Source organism: Plodia interpunctella, chromosome 14 (assembly GCF_027563975.2).
Source record: "Plodia interpunctella isolate USDA-ARS_2022_Savannah chromosome 14, ilPloInte3.2, whole genome shotgun sequence".
In the NCBI taxonomy this organism is placed as follows: domain Eukaryota; kingdom Metazoa; phylum Arthropoda; class Insecta; order Lepidoptera; family Pyralidae; genus Plodia; species Plodia interpunctella.
This window is the reverse complement of record NC_071307.1, coordinates 2,784,559-2,801,607: the sequence shown is the minus strand read 5'-3', so window position 1 is coordinate 2,801,607 and position 17,049 is coordinate 2,784,559. Positions and strand designations below refer to the sequence as shown.

Below are 17,049 nucleotides of genomic sequence, written 5' to 3'. Positions count from 1 at the left end.
AAAGCGATAATCTGTTTCAGTCAACTTTCTGCTCGACTTGCGGGGGCACTGCTGTGCCCCCAGATCAAGTCAGTTTTATTTAGTTAATCGTGTTTTATATCTACAGCGACATGTAACTTTCCTTCAAAGATTATCTTCATCCGCCTACTTTGAATTTTCCTATACTAACATATTAAATGGGAAATTATATCTTGTTTGTCAGTTCTGAATCTAAATTTTAATTTACACATTTTTTGTAATTTTATATGTATTGTTTTCTCTGTATCCCTGTAAATTGTGTGTAACAGTTACATATAAACATTTCTATCTTATATCTAGAAACCGGTAAATAAATACGATAAACACGTAAAATCGTAAATATTTGACTTCATAGACTACGTTTTAAATATCAATTTCCTAGGGCCCGCAGCGTGTTAAAATTTGTACGAAAAACGCGCATACAAGATTTGTGTTGCGAACGAGAACGCGGTCAACACCTATATCTGAATGTACTTTCAGGGGTGAAGTGATAATAATCGGCGCTACAAACCGCCTGGACGCGGTGGACCCAGCGTTGCGTCGAGCGGGGCGTTTCGACCGCGAACTGCATTTCCCCCCGCCTCACGTCTCCGCTAGAAAGGATATACTACACATATATACAAAAGACTGGCGACCGAAGTTATCCGATAGCGTGTTGGAACATGTGGCTGATCTCACCGCTGGCTATGGAGGTAAAAATCTTTTTTTTTTTATTTGAAAAAATTCTGGAATCGAGCGAGAATTTAATTGGGTTCAATTCCCGCTCGATTCCAAAATTTTTTCATCTTGTTATTATTTTCAAAAATAACTTATAAAGTATGTGTGACATGTATAACAAATCCATTTAAATCTTGTCTCATTGTAGTGTTACTCAGTAATACATTAAAAACTAAAGATGAAGGGTTAGCGTATCCAAATGAGATGAAATATATCCATACAACTTCCCGGTCATCTCATACAAAGCTGCAGATTGTGCGGCAATGTCAATGAGGTTTTTCTGTACACTTGATACACCATGTGATGTCAGGACATAGGCTATCTTGTTATTGGTCAACGATTTGATCTGTCAGGTCAGTTGTCAAATTCAAATGACTGGACTTGAAGGATGATCTATTATATTTTCCAGCCTTTACTGTGTGAAATGATTCGCTATTACATTTCATTTTCGCTTGCGTGGAAAAACGGAATCAATGATTTTCTTAATTTTTTTCCAGTTTTTTTATCAAGTATTAATAGATTTAGGGTACATGCGGTTTATAAAAAGATGAAAATAAATGAGAGCGCTGTTTCCTCTTAGTTGGTAACACTGGCTGCTCTCAACCAATCTTAACCATTCTATTTGGTATGTAATTAAAAAAAAAATTCCTTAAATACAACTTTTTAAATGAAAGTTATTTAATTTTAAAACTGTGTTTGTGATGTTACAGGTTCCGACCTTAAGGCATTGTGTTCTGAAGCAGTACTAAAGGCGTTAAGAAGAGTCTACCCTCAAGTGTATGAAAGTGAGCATGCGTTACTGATTGACGCGAAGAATGTAAGTTCATTAGATTTATTTTTCGATCGTCATTTGTTAAAGTTTAATAAATAAACCTATGTGCCAAATCTGACAGATAAAATTAGAAATATTACTGATTTTTCTTAGTTTAAATCGGAATATAACGTATCTCTCACTTGCTACTCACTTCAAATTCCCAAAAAAACAAAGACGATTTATGTTTTAACCTTTCACTACACTAGAGTCCCTAGCGTGAATTCACTTTTATGTGCTCCAAAGCTTTTAATTAATTTACATTAACTTATAATTAATTGTAGTCGTCTAAATTAAAAATTATGGCGGCTGGCACTTAGGTCTTTATTGCCGTTGTTCCAATGCAAAACAACGGCAATAATGCCGTTCATCACTTTCTGACAAAATATGATATTAAATCTGTCAGATGTTGATTGAAAGAGCGTCAAAAATTCTCTTAAAAAGTTTAACTAATAATATAATCCTTTTCTCAAAATTTCTACCAAGACTACTGAAGACTCCACATTTAACTGTTATTGGATCAGCTAACTGCTATATAAATTTGCCTGAAGACATTTTCCAGTTAGCCCCTAACCTACACTTGTGACTTTAACGCTGTTCAATATGTGCCTCAGATCAGTGATCAGATACTTTATCAGCAAGCGTTGACACTTTCCCTAAATGTGACGACGTTTTCCAGGTGGAAGTGACCCAACAAGACCTCCTGTCAGCCATGAAGTCGTTGGTGGCTGCGGGGTCCCGCAGCCACCCGCCCGCGGCCAAGCGGTTGCCGCCGCACTGCGAGCCCCTGCTGCAGCAGCAGTTGCTGCGTGCCCACGCTATGTGTACCCAGGCCCTGCAGTGAGTGCAATAGCTATAGAAGCAAATTAGCAAATGAAATAAAATTAAATAAAGTAATGCATTAAATAAACAAGGTTCGTGCTAACTCCCGTTAATATATCTTATGTAGGTTATGTGTTCGAAGCGGGGAAGTTTATAAAACACTATATTTGATCGATCATAACATTATTTAGTATATACTAGCGGCCCGTCCCGGCTTCGCACGTGTTAAAACATAATAAATTATATAAATAAACCTTCTTTTGGAATCACACTATCTATTGGTGAAAACCACAAGAAAATCCAAGCATCCGTTTTTGAGTTTATCGCCGATAACAGACACAGACAGACGCGGCAGTGGACTTTGTTTTTAATCCACGATGCAAAAATAGGGGTGTTATAAGTTTGACCGCTAAGTGCATCTGTCTATCTGTCTGTGTACGTGGCACCGTAGCTCATCAACGGGTGAACCGAGTAGGATGCGGTTTTTTTTATTCGGTAGGTAACTTTTATGCGGTGGTTCCTATATATTTTTGGTCAAAATCGTTTGAGCCGTTCAAAAGTTGTAGCAAAATAAATATTGAAAGTTAGGGGTTTTTAATTTGTCTAACAAATAAACTTGTATAACATATAAGTCCACATTTACACTCAGCCGATACCACTTCTCCTGCCGCTGTCGGAAATGTTTCTTTAAATACTTCTGCGGCAATAACGACGCTACTCAACCTTCATATTCTTATTCTCTCTCTCTCTCTCTCTCTCTCTCTCTCTCTCTCTCTCTCTCTCTCTCTCTCTTTCTATTTTCTTTATTTATCAACTCACAAAAACGACTTGAAATGATGTAATCAATTGCTGGTTCGACAGCATTATGACTGCTTACTATATGTCATCCCATATTACCTGCTCAATATCATAACGTTCTAAAAATGGACATTATGTCTAGAGGACTATTAGCTTTTGAACCCATTTCAAATTGAGGACGTTTTGTTTTCGGAGCATTATATATTGTAGTCGATGTGCACCCAAGGACGTTTTGCTTCCCAAACCTCCCGATTCGCAAAGCGAGCAAGAATGTAAACACTCGTGCTCGCACAAGAACCGACAATCGCGACAGCGTGTAGTGAGTGTATCGCCGCCGCAGGTGCCGGGACCCGCTGTCGCCGAGCGCGGCGCTGGTGTGCGGCGCATGCGCAGACTCGGTGCTGGCGCCGGGCGCGCTGTGGGCGCTGGCGGGCGCGCGCGCGGCCGTGCGCGAGCTCAGCGTGCGCGCGCTGCACGCCGCGCACGCCTTCACCGCGGAACAGGCGCTCATATCGGTCAGATACTATCATCGAATTATATAATTCACGTATTCAATGTGAATGTCGATTCCAATTTTAATTGGCAAGTTGTTTGAGCGACAAATACCACCTCCCATTTATTCATTTATCGCTCTTCTGCACAAAACCTCGTGTGATCGAGAAAGAACGATCTCCAACACGAATATTCTTTAAAGAGGAAAAAGAGAAATACACAAAAAAAAACAAAGATATGTTTGCTTTTTGATCATATTTTGATTTTTTTGGTTGACTAATTGAAAGCCAACGCACCAACAAGCTTTTTAAGAATGTGACAAACTTTTTCTTAAAGTAACCTGGAATAGCACGTAGAACACTTTTAGCTCGAAATTCCTACGATTCTATATTTAATGATTCATAAAACTTTTAAACAATTTTAAAAACAATGTTCAATTTCTTCCCCAGTTATTCTCAGAGTGTCGCCGCGTGGACTCCGACTGCGTACTATTTGTCCGCGACATCGTCTCCGTGTGGTCCGCTTTAGGGCCAGCTGGTGGAACTTTATTGAAACAGCTGTGGCGCTCTCGAGCCGCCGGGGATCGAACCTTGTTACTGGCCACAGCCACCGCACCACAGGATCTACCCCTAGAGGTATATATTTATTTCTGTTATTTTTTTATAATTTCTTTTATCCGATAAAATGGCTGTTGTTAATAATGAGCTCTAAAGCGTCCTCAGTAGGTTTATTTTACATTGCTAATGTGTCCGCTAATGTGTTGCCAATGTAAAGTATATCTATAGAGGACGCCTTAAAGCTCACTTTTTAATCAAAATCAAATCATTTATTCAGATGTTAGGCCTTCACAGGCACTTTTTCACGTCATATTCTAAATTAAATGATGTTTACCAAAGCTACAAACTACTAGCATTTCGGAACGACCACTGCTGAGAAGAAATGCTGAAAGAAACTCACTCAAACAGTGTTGGTCCCTATTATGTCAGAAGGGCTTACCATTTTTAGGTAGGGAGGGGTTAATGAACGTTCAAGTCTGCGAGTCATTTTACCACCCTTTATAAATAACTTGCTGATAACCCGCGGCTTCGCCATCTTAAATGTCCTCGAGAACAGTTTTTTTATTTGTATTAAAATGGGATTGGGACAGTTGAAATAAAATATTCATAGCGCATTTAAAATACACACAGCGCCATCTAGTGGTTTTATTGCAAAGTTTATTAGCATTCAGCGCCACCTATAATAGAATACATACAGGTTTTTCGCAAATCCGGGAAACAATGTCCTATGTCCTTCTCCATACTCTTAATTATATACATATATGCGAAATTTCAAGAAGATTGGTTGTGTAGATAACGAGAAAGAAGAAACGAACAAACTTACTTTCGCATTTATAATAATTAATAATAAATATATATAAATATAAATAATTAATAATAAATATATTATATTAAAAAATATTTGACTTTTTGTTCCTCCTATACCAAACGCCAATTTCATATGAAGGACCTAATATTAGCTGGGAGCCTGAATTTTTTTTTCAAATGTCCTTTATTTTGAAGAATGTTAATGACAGTTGTCGTAATACTCGAAGACTTCCCGTCCACTCTATATATGTTTTTACAGCTTCAAGATCTATTCCCGACATACAAAGATTGCATTTACCAAATCCGGGAGCCGAACGCTTCAGAAGTGATAGCGTTTTTAAAACCGCTCTTAGCTGAGGCCATGCTGCCCCCTCCCCCCGTCGAGAATACTGAACCACCCCCGCCGTTACCCAGAGGTAATTTATATTTAAATAGCTTTTACCAGCGGCTTCGCCCGCGTGAGTTATTCTGCGAAAGCGGAACACAAACTTTCACAATTATAGTCAATTAGGGGTACCCTATGTTTGAACGGGAGCCTTTAAATATATACATGCCACATTTCATCAAAATCGATCCAGCGGTTTAGCCGTCAATGCGAGACAGACAGACTTTCGCATTTATTACTATGGATTCAGACTGCATATTACCGCGATATAGTTCGATGAACTTTGGTGGTTTCGGCATACATTTCTTGTTTTTCATTGCGGTAAATAAAAGCTATCATAACAAACTACGCAGTGATTGTGCATTTGCGCCGATCTCTGAGTTCGGCGATAAATTTTGACGTCAATAAGAGATATAATATATAGATCGTCCGAAGTCGAAATAAAGTGCTTTTAATTTTTTTTAATGCCTTTTTATCGAGTGTTTCATTTACTTTTAACATTTAACTAAATTTCATCATTCTAAGCCCATTAGTTCTGTACTTTGTCTGTAAATCAACTGAGTTTTGAGAGTATTGCCTTTATTTTATAAGCTTTTATTTCACTTGCAAAGTATGTATGATGGTAAATGAAATTTGGCAATTCAGTATTGAAGCAGATATTTTCAACCGATTGAGGTAAAGTTTTAGGATGCCAATGCCATATGCATCTGATGGTGCACCCCGGGTTCGGCTTTCGGACGGCGGATTACCTCAACCATTTATTGTATAGACATGATTTTTTTGTCACGTGTTGAATGCCATAAGATATCTTTGACCAAAATAAAAGTTTGTGACAAAAATTATATTTTAGTAAAAAAATATTACCTCTGCAGCCCCGCCTCCGCCCCCGCCCCGGGAGAGCGAGGAAGAGATATCCCGGCGCAAGCGCAAGGAGGACTACAAGCTGCGCGAGCTGAGGATCTTCCTGCGCGACATCTGTCGGAAACTCGCGTCCAACCGCCGCTTCTACAAGTTCACTAAGCCTGTCGATCTTGAAGAGGTATTTCATTTATTTTATAGTAGTTTTCATCGACATTTGCCCAGCAGTGGGACACGTCACCTAAAAGGTTATAAAAAAAGTAGTTTTCATAGTCCAACACTTGCTTTTGATGAACCTGCATCATCGTTGTCTATTTGGTTTATATTATACTACCGCCCCATCCCGACTTCGCTCGGGTAAAATATTTTTAATTATATATCTAAACCTTCCTCAGGAATCACACGATCTACTGGTGAAAACCGCATGAAAATCCGGGCAGTAGTTTTTGTGTTTATTGCGAACAGACAGACAGACGCGGCAGAGGTCTTTGTTTTATAATATGTAAGGATGCTAGTAGGTTATATATTTCGGATATTAATATAAAGTAAAAGTAAACAATTTATTAATTTATTCACAAAAAAAACTATTTCTCATATACATGCATTTTACTCTTATTTTTGCTAATTATTTTGTGAAGACTGGTGCTTGAAATAGGCTGAAACAGCAGTAATATATAACAATTATATTCAGGTGACAGACTATCTGGATATAATAAAGGTGCCCATGGACCTGGAGACAATGATGACAAAAGTGGACATGCACAAGTATAACTGTGCCAAAGAGTTCCTCGACGACATCGATCTTATATGTGCGAACGCGTTGGAGTATAACCCGGACAGGTATGGGATCTATTTGTTTATGAGTATACTGTATCAACACTATGACATCTGAATTTAGGTGGATAGGCCTGATCTGCCCATCAAAGATGCGTCCATGAACGTACTACTAAATTAATACTTCAATTCAATTCGTTTATTTCGTGAACACAGGTTACATAATAGGTATAATCCATTGGAATAAGCTTCTCTATGTCCCGCCATAAGGCGGAAATTTTTGTCATAGGTTTTACAAAATGAAGTTACATAATATTTATACAATAATTTTTACTATAAAGTGTCTACATAATTTATCTAATTGTCAACATTAAAAGATCAAATACTTAATTAAATTAATTGAAATTGTCATTTAGATATTCATTTTTATTAGACTTGAATCAACAAGTTTTAATTTTTTTTAATTAATATTTGAAGCGGTGGTGGTCAAGTGGTTAAAACCGTCCGCTTGTGATCGAAAGGTCCCAGGTTCGAATCCTACTAGTGCCACTGTATACCAATCTGATATACATATAAGCTGATATCTTCAACAGATTGAGCTGAAATTTTGTATCCATGTTTAGTTTTGATGACCGGATGGTGCATCGAGGATTCAAGTTCATAGACATGATTTTTGTTGGAAAACTTATTATCTTATAAATAGTTTTTTTTTAAATTTGTTTTTCCATTCCCAGTGTCAATCAAAAGGCTAGAAGGATGTATAGGTATGAAAATGCTTTTAAAATAGTCTTGCAATACCGTATTACATACATGTAATTTATATTAAATAGTATGCAGTATTTTATGTAATTGTATTACATCCTCTAACCTTTTGTCCGCATATAGGACTTAGATTGTTGCTTCAAATAGACATATTTCTATAGTTTGTATAGTCGTAGTATGAATTTAGTTATATTTTTATATGTACGGTCAGGGATATACAAATTTGATCCCTTTGTGGTAGTAAATTATTTAGGTGGGTGCTAGGTATATCTGCACCCGACTGTACATACGCCATCTAAATATCATAGTAAACATCGCTAAGCTTATTTTTATCACATAGTCTTGTTAATATAACCGTCGTTTTTGCTTCGCCGTAGTCGAGTAAAATATAATTTAGTTTTTGTGAATTGTTCCTTCGAAATTGACAATAAATATGTATATTTCTAGATTTATTTGTCTAAATTTATGTAATGCTGTTCATAACTTCACCACTAAACAACTTAAACTAAGTAATATTCATTACTACTAATAGTTTTATATATGGATTTGTGTATAAGAACAGGATTATCTGTCTGTAGTCGTTTTATTTTTTTCGAATGTCAAAGACATAAAAAATATACAACAGCTTGTATGACAGTGATATCTCGTAACGTCTATATTTTGGAGTTAACAATAACACTTAACAATATTTGATTTATTTTTCGATTTTTTCGTATGTCAAAAACAAAAAACAAAAATAGTAGGTTATGACAGTGATATTCGTGACGTCCATATTTTAGAGTCAAAAAGCAGAATAATAAGCAAAGTAAATCGCGTAATTAATAAAACTGATAAATTAACGTGTCATTTAACAACCGTGTTTGAATAAATACCTACCTTTATACATTTTATGGTTTACTCAGTCAAATAGCCAATTCTTTTTTTGGGATTTTAATTTGAATATAATATATAAAACAAATATGCGTATTTATTATCTGCGCAGAACATCATCGGACAAACAGATCCGCCACGAGGCGTGTTCGCTGCGGGACCATGCGCACGCGCTCATCGACGTCGAGATGGACAGTGACTTCGAACTCGAGTGCCAGGACATCGCCAGGAAGAGAAAGGAAGAGGGAGACATGGCGGATGACTTGCCCGACTTCATATACACCGCTTCTAATTTACGTGAGTATATTATTATTTTTATTACAGTTATAGTATTACATCTTTATCCATTACGGGTTAGCAGAGGCAAGGGCACCACACGCCTCTATGGATTGTTATTTGCTATTCTACTAATGTTATAAATGCGGATTGTGAGGATGTATGTGTGTATGTTTGTTACTCTATTACGCAAAATCTACTGGAAATTTGGTGCACGGGTAGATTAACACATAGGGTAGTTATTATCCCGAAATTCCCACAGGAGCGAAGCCCCGAATAGATAATAAATTACACGAACACGAATATATAAATATAAATAACAAAAACACTAATTTTAAGGTGTAGACTCAACAGTGAACGACAGTAAGACACCTCGGTCGTCACACAACGGCGATAAGAGTGAATCGCAATCGGTAAAACGAAAGAGACGGCGAATGAACGCGTGGTCCAAGGGGTTGGTGGTCAAACGGCAGAAAACTTCGCAAAAGGTGAGCGTGGAAGAGATTTTTAGTTTGTTTTAGCTTCAGGTTTTCTTACTATACTATGTAAATATAAAAGAGACTGTGATAATTTATGTATTTAAATATACAGGGTATGTTCTGTGGCATTAAATATTATAATTTTTTTGGATTTTTTTACCCGTAGTTTGTAGGTTTAATTATGAAAAAAAAAATGATCTGCCTGTATCTGAAAAATATCGCAAGCACTTGTAAATACATAAATCATTTTTTATTATTATAACGAGTTATTTTAATCAGTGGTATAATTAAAACTAAAATTATATTTAAAAAAATGTATCATTTCTAGACTTATAAAGACCCGAGCATGGCGATAACAGACGAAGAGTCCAAAGAGAACAAACCCATCACCTCCACTCCGCTACCTAACGGCGACGCGACGACATCGTCTGGTTCTGATGACGACGCTCCATTGCGGAGGCCGCAAGACGATTCTGACGCTATATTCAACATCACCGCGCAATCTACTGTCAACCACGTGTTGGAGAGGTAGCGTTATAAAATATTCTAGATTGATGATACATTTTTAAATTCTTCTCGATCGTAGTGTGTTATCGATTCTTTGAGAAATTTGCAAGATGGCCGCCCAATCTACTTAAACCAGAGGTAACTTTGAAGAAAATTCTAGAATGATAACTTAGTTTAAATAAAATGTCCGGATCGTAGCCCGGCCTACTTGGTTTATACAGCCGGTGATCTCTCATCTGAACCTGAGGACATCTGAATTAACGTTATTTGCTTAGGTAAGGTGCGGTATAAATCTGCTATGACATTTTTTTTTCTAAATTTTGGCAGTTCACTTTGTTGTGACTATGCTAGCCTCATGGGGGATCTCGAATATAAACTTATCTAGATTTCATAATGGTTGTCCACACGATATAAATCGATTTAGCCACCTGTGATAATGGCTTTGATCCTCACCACTAAGTTCAGCAATCCATTACCTTTTAAACTTAGAAATTTATAAATATAAAGTTTCGGGCTTCGGCTAATAGACATTTTGATGTTTAAAGATGAAAATGCCAAATAATATGTTTAACGTGTAAATTATTTATTTCCAGTCCAACTAAATCAACAGAAAAATCTCCAGCCAAGACGTCACCAAAGAAACGGAATTCAGGTCACGAAGCGACGAGTGGCGGTAAGACTCCATGTTATTTTAAAGTCCACGATTTTAAGTTAAAGTGAATGTCATGGTTTCATGCAATTTATTTTTCTATTTTTCTTTCAGATGCAGAGAAAGTACTGATAAACAAGACTGAGCTAGATAACATTGTATATAAGAATGCTAAGGCTTTACGATCAATAGGGCTTGAGGCCCTGATCGACCTACACGCACAACTCCGTCAAATCATCAGCTCCTACGCAGATAAACACGATCGTATGAAACTGCCGCATGATCTAAACACCGTAGTCTATAGATACTTACAACTGACGAGAAAGTGAATGGGATGAGAGAATGGTATGTGCTTTAATTTCGAAATAGTTTAAACTTATGTGTTCCATTTGAACTGGCCAGTATTTTAAAAAACTAAACTTTTCTACCAGGAAAGTAAAGTCATTAAATAAAGTCATGTTACTGGCCAGTATTATTAAGTGAAACAATATAAGTTACATTTATGGACGGGTTGACATCGAATTTTCGATAGAGGCGAGTTAGGAGCGAATTAATTTAATATTTAATTAGTCCATTATTTTTGTCTTACCTATTTTTATTGATATGATTAAATTATCGACTTATAAAGGCGACTGAACTATCGTCCGCAACAAGAACAACATATTAAACGTTGCGTTTTGTGCTAAAATTTAATTCATTTTTCAACTTCGTCTTTAAATATATAAATGATTTTTAGTGAACGAAAAAGTCTTGTATAAGCTTTTATTTCCAAATACATGCCTATTTATTAATTGGCACGTATTTACCTGATGCGTATGAGTAAAAGAGAGATATCAATTTAGTACTTATTTTGATTCTAAACAACAACTCGAGTGACGGACGCCTCGAATAATGTAACTAGACAAAACCAATTAATTAATATTAATAAATTATTGAATCTAAATATTTTTTTCAATTAAGTAATCGATTATAATATCATATGAATTTGGTATGTGTTTAGATCAATGATGGTTAATAAATAAAAATTTAATTTAGTATAATTGAAGTTCAGAAAAAAATATTGCCAAAATCCTTTGGCACAGGTGTATATGCTAAAACGATTGTATTGTGAACGTGAAATGTGATGTCATTATATAAAATACAATAAATTTAACTAATCACTGCCTGGCTAGAGTATATATTGATTTAGTCCCTCAATTATATATAATTCGGGAGTGAACAATTGTTAATCGCTACACATAATAAATATTAAGTAATCCGTACCGTAGGACATATTTAAGAATATATTTTTTGTAGGCTCAATAGAGTCTAGAACTATTTTGTACCCTCTTAGCCATACAGGCATACTGAAGCTAAATATATGTTCCGTCTCGTGATGTCAATGTCAAATATCTAAAAGTGCGACAGTGACAAAACATATATTAACTGAATTTGCTTTCGACTTTTTTTATTGAGAAAATGAGAGAAGAATTATTATTACTGTTTGCATCTGTATTGTATGTATGAGACACGAATACATGGAGAGTGGGTAAGCTTTTGCCCAGCAGTGGGACATGTTGTAGCTATTAAATAAATGTATGTTTGTAAGGCCATCTTATAAAAAAATACCGGATGAAATTTGACCCGATTTCAGACCTCGTATCAGAAAATCTATTCAGAAAATATTTCACAAGATAATTGCTTACCTCTTCTCTTTTTTTAACATATTAACGATTTTAAAAGACCAATTAAAAATATGCCTATTTTGCATCGATATGCGTAACGCAATTGCTATAGCTATATTTAGCATCAATTAAACTGACGACATACACGGCTAGCGATTGGTTTATTAATTGAAACAAATCGAGTTCTCCAATAGATCGGGGAGATAAATAAATTTAATATTCCGTTAGATCCTATCGCGCCACATGATCAGAAAAGTAAATTGCATTTGAATAATCATTAAAGTTGCAACTATTCATTCATTTTGCATAATTTTACTTAAAAACTCTCGTGAACTAATTACTTAGTGGGCTAAAATATTTACACGTGTAGGTTTGGTTTCTTACTAGGTTAAGTGGCCATTTAAATTTTGAAATGTGACTGGCAGTTGTTGAAATTTTGCATAAAAAAAATGTGTAGCCTTTTTTTATAGGCTGGCAAGTGTCCCACTGCTGGACAAACGGTCCAAGTTACCTATGTGTAACCTTTAGCAAAATAAATTATTTTAAACGTTATGACTATTAATAATAAGGTTTATTTTTCGGACAGTCACAGCTAACACTGCCTAGATTAGAGTCTATTTTTAGGGAAACAAACAATACACATTTAATTTCTTACTTTTATCGACCATAGCTTATAGAAGTTGGTTACGAGAAAATACTGTATTGTGAAACTGACTTAAGATCAATACCATTCCTAATTAGTTGAATTGCGAGTGAGAATTATCAGTAACGTGTCTAGGTTTAAATTAATATAAAGTCTATTTTCCATTGCGTACGGATATCAATGGACGGTACATGATTTTATTTTTATAATAATGATTTAACAAAATTAGCAAGTGCAGTTGCAAAATAAAATGAGTGAATAAAATTTCCTTGCAGAGTTTTATAATAAAAGTTTATAAAGTACATTCACCTACATGTGATGTAGCTATGTGAAAATATATGTATTTCCGTATGCAATGAAAGGCTTTGACGCAACTAACCGCTGCGTGACGCGCTTTAATCATTGTTCAGTTGAAATTGGCAAATGAATTACATTATGTACAATGTCTTAGAAGAATTTCACAATTATACAATAGTTTTTCAAATAATTTCGAAAAACTATTACCGAAGATACATAAAAATATGATAGTGTTTTTGGTGATGTTTGGACTATACCAAATCACATATTCTCTTCTGATCTTATGATGTCAGATGATCAAAATAATTCATTCTATATTTAATTAGTTTAAATTAACTCAGGAAAATTATTAAAAAACGGTAAAATGTCGCCACCCATTTCTTGCACATGCGTGTATACGACGCGTAACGCAGCGGAGTGATTTTTGGTACGAAATAGTGGCACGACTGATTAAAACAATATACGTACAAACGTCAAGTTTTGCAATGCACATGATGATGACAAAACTTCGATTCCACGAGGTTTTCGAAATTAATGTCACGAAACTAATATCGTGTCACTAGTTTCGCAATGAAAATTAGGTTTAACCGGTTGTTAACTATCCCGCTGGTCTGTGATATGTAGAAAAGATGTAGTGTGTACAGGTTCGTTTTCAAAGTAATGTGGTTTTATATTGAACCACATCATTCATTAGCTCTCGAAATCATAAAAAATAAATATGAGCGAAATAAATCTTGAAAGGAATAGAGACATTTCAATAACATTTCTCGATAACTTAGCTTCGAATTATGCATATTTGAAATAGCAATTTTTCCAATAAGGTACTACCGTAAGTTCTCAAACTTGCTGGTGCCTGGTAGAGTGAGATCAATAAAATATTTGTGGCTAACATTTAAAAAAGCCTATACATTCAAATCTGCTTTAGACGTGGACTTTTCTTTCACCAACGCTCGTAGCAAAGAATTCAATCGCGTTTGCCCTAGATTTAGATTTACGGAATGATTCAGTAAATTTACAAATACTACTAATTATATGTGGAGTATATATTAATAACCTTGTTTTAATCTTATTGGAAGCTATGGCTCTGCAACTCAATTGCTTTTTGAAATCTGTTTCAGATTCAACTGTAAACTCGTTATGTGTGGAAATATGCAAAAAAAAATAAATGTACTAAAGTTGCCCTGATTAATCTAAATCCAACATTAGTGTTAGAAAGTTCAAGTTTTGCCTTTAGATATCAGGCAGAAGTTAGTTAATCTACTAAACACTATTTATCATAGGATAAGAAATGTTTATTGACTAACAGTATAATTTAGTATTAAAAAAGTAAATTTGAGTGACCACAGTGTGAGTTTTTGTGAGTAAACTTAAACACAGATTTCTATGTAATCGAAGCAACGCCGCCTGGTGGCAAATAAGAGTTCTTCAGATTCCTTTAATATTTGTTGTTCGTAGTGTTTACTGTGAGTTTTTTAACTATCGTTGAAACTGTTCGCACCGAGACACAGCCGACCAATCACGTTGTGGCATAGTGACGTGGCGACAACAACGCCGCGATGTGATTGGCTGCATCTCACTGCGAAAATTTTGACCATCGAATAAGGATAGAAAATTCATGCTAACAAGATAACAATTTGCCAGTAGTAGATGTAAATGATACTGAAATTATGTAGAATTTTCTAAAAAGATACACGAAGTCTGATGTGACGACTATTGTGGATTGTATGTTTGTTACGTAAGATGTATCGGATCAGTTGTTGGTGGAAAAATACGTTTATTTCGTAAAATACATGTCAAAAACACAGTCTTATAAAAGTCAATTTATGAAGTGAAAATTGTTCTTTTTGTAAAGTAATTTAATTTGATGCTATTATTCCAAACTCACGTCCGTCCTGCTCAAATAAATTATTATTTACTTAAAGACTCATTGATACTTCGGCTTGGATCAGACTGTAGACTTGTAATGGTTGTTGTGTAATTATACGTGTATTATACGAGAATTGTCGATTTTAGATTATAAGACCGTGCGTAGTGCGAGTTTGCATTTCATTTTGCACCATTATTTTTTGTTTCGGGACGAATGATGCTGGCAACATACAAGAACGAGAAGAAGAGATAGAGATATATCGCTGTTGCTAATGATGATATCCGTCAATGCTATTGTATTTCACATTCATCACAGTTTACTTACGTTAGGATTACTTAATTTTGTATTTAAGATCAAAATGGCATCTTATCAAATGAAACATTTCCTTGTAAAACACGATGTTAAAGCGGTTTTTATTCCTTATATCATATTTGTTTCAAAATAATTTCGACAGTATTTATTTGAATGAATTTAAAATCTAGCGATGTGATATTCTCCTAATTATCGAGAATTGTCGAGAATGCACGGTGACGATGTGGAAATATTCTCGGGAATTTCCTTCGGATCATTCTTGAGAAATTCATTGAGATTTATCATAGTAATGTTAACGGCATATGTCATTTAAGTTAGAGATGATATTCCACCAATTTTGTTGCAAAAGAATACGTCTATAACCGGAAATCGTTTCTTTGATAAATGTACCTATACTATTGTTATAGCACCTGTGTATAAACATTGTAATCTGTATAATATTTATTATCATATAACTGATACAAAACCGTGTGATATTGATGGAATAGACGCTACTTTATAGTGGTTATGACAAAATAGTTACCTCGATCCAAAATAGAATGAAATTCTATGCCATAGAAAAGTTTTATGGTTCGTAGTCTATTTTAAGGACATCTTTAATGATCTAAAATAATATCAAGAAAATAATAAAAAGCACCAATGTGCCTTAATGGCATATAACAGGACACATATTTGATTGTTTACGGCTCGCTGCGTGACGTGTAGTCTTAGTGCTCATTCAGCCTTACGTGCAACTTGACACCCTAAAGTGAACCTTCATTGCCCGGTATTGGGCTCATATTTGTTTATCGTTTGAAGCAGAGGTGTCGTTTCAATAGACTACGATCCCAAATATTCGATTAGATTGTTATTTGTACTATATTAAAACTATTAAAAGTAATATGCTTGCATTTGCTCAATTGGGAGTGTGCGACGGTATTCTTGTAAGCACTCAGTATCCACCGGTTAGCGTGTAATTTTTGTATTTAAAACATTGTATTTAATTAACGGAAAATAAAAGGGTACGATTTCATGTGATATCAATAAATTTGTTTTATTTATTATTATTATCTATATTTATTATTTTTATTTATTATAACAAAATACCTTTATATATGTACGAAATGTTAAGATGTGGTACCTTGCGAAATCCTTCATGCTTTCCTTTTACTATGTTTAAGTTTCATACAAAAAGTATGTATGCAAGGTACTGTATTTTACCACACATGGTATTATATCATTTGGTTTGTTGTAACATCCTGCATAGTTTTGTCTTAGTGTTTGTTTCTAGATCATTAGATTAGAGGATAAAGTCCTAATGATATTTATCGCTTAATATATTGCCATCTGCTCTCACAAGGCCATTATTGGTATTGAACGATAGGGAGAAAGCTATTTGGAACATTATATGCTTTTTCTGCATTGTCTAGAAACATTGTAGTGTTAATAGTGGAGTGATAGCAAATACGTAATTTTACTTTCTTGTAAAATTAATTTTGCCTTTCTTGAATGACCTCTTTATTCTATTGAAGGCATAGCAATTCTTATAACATGCTGAAAATTTCAGCTCATAAAACAATTTCCAGTTACAAGTATGTGTTTTTCATAAAAGCAAGAACTATTTATTCAAACTGTATCTTAATTGTTTATTGTAGCAAATTTTGAATAATTAGGTAGGACGTTGTTTTACAGTGATTAAACAGCA

The 17,049-nt window shown here is 35.0% G+C and overlaps 1 protein-coding gene across 6 annotated transcripts in view; it reads left to right on the top strand.

The window, feature by feature from the left end:
* The window catches only part of LOC128675400 (ATPase family AAA domain-containing protein 2-like), a 29,984-nt gene extending 13,592 nt beyond the window's left edge, over positions 1 to 16,392 (top strand). For 4 of the 6 annotated variants that reach the window (XM_053754801.2, XM_053754799.1, XM_053754798.1 and 1 more), the window contains 13 exons: positions 499 to 710; positions 1,446 to 1,552; positions 2,226 to 2,386; positions 3,507 to 3,681; positions 4,108 to 4,293; positions 5,282 to 5,438; positions 6,280 to 6,446; positions 6,957 to 7,105; positions 8,784 to 8,968; positions 9,287 to 9,435; positions 9,755 to 9,954; positions 10,527 to 10,606; positions 10,697 to 16,392. In XM_053754801.2, coding sequence (XP_053610776.1) covers positions 499 to 710; positions 1,446 to 1,552; positions 2,226 to 2,386; positions 3,507 to 3,681; positions 4,108 to 4,293; positions 5,282 to 5,438; positions 6,280 to 6,446; positions 6,957 to 7,105; positions 8,784 to 8,968; positions 9,287 to 9,435; positions 9,755 to 9,954; positions 10,527 to 10,606; positions 10,697 to 10,911 — 2,143 coding nt within the window. In that variant the 3' untranslated portion in view covers positions 10,912 to 16,392. The remainder of the gene's footprint in view (positions 1 to 498; positions 711 to 1,445; positions 1,553 to 2,225; positions 2,387 to 3,506; positions 3,682 to 4,107; positions 4,294 to 5,281; positions 5,439 to 6,279; positions 6,447 to 6,956; positions 7,106 to 8,783; positions 8,969 to 9,286; positions 9,436 to 9,754; positions 9,955 to 10,526; positions 10,607 to 10,696) is intronic. The other 2 variants (XM_053754795.1, XM_053754797.2) reach the window with 2 other exon arrangements.
* The last annotated feature ends 657 nt before the right edge of the window (positions 16,393 to 17,049 follow it).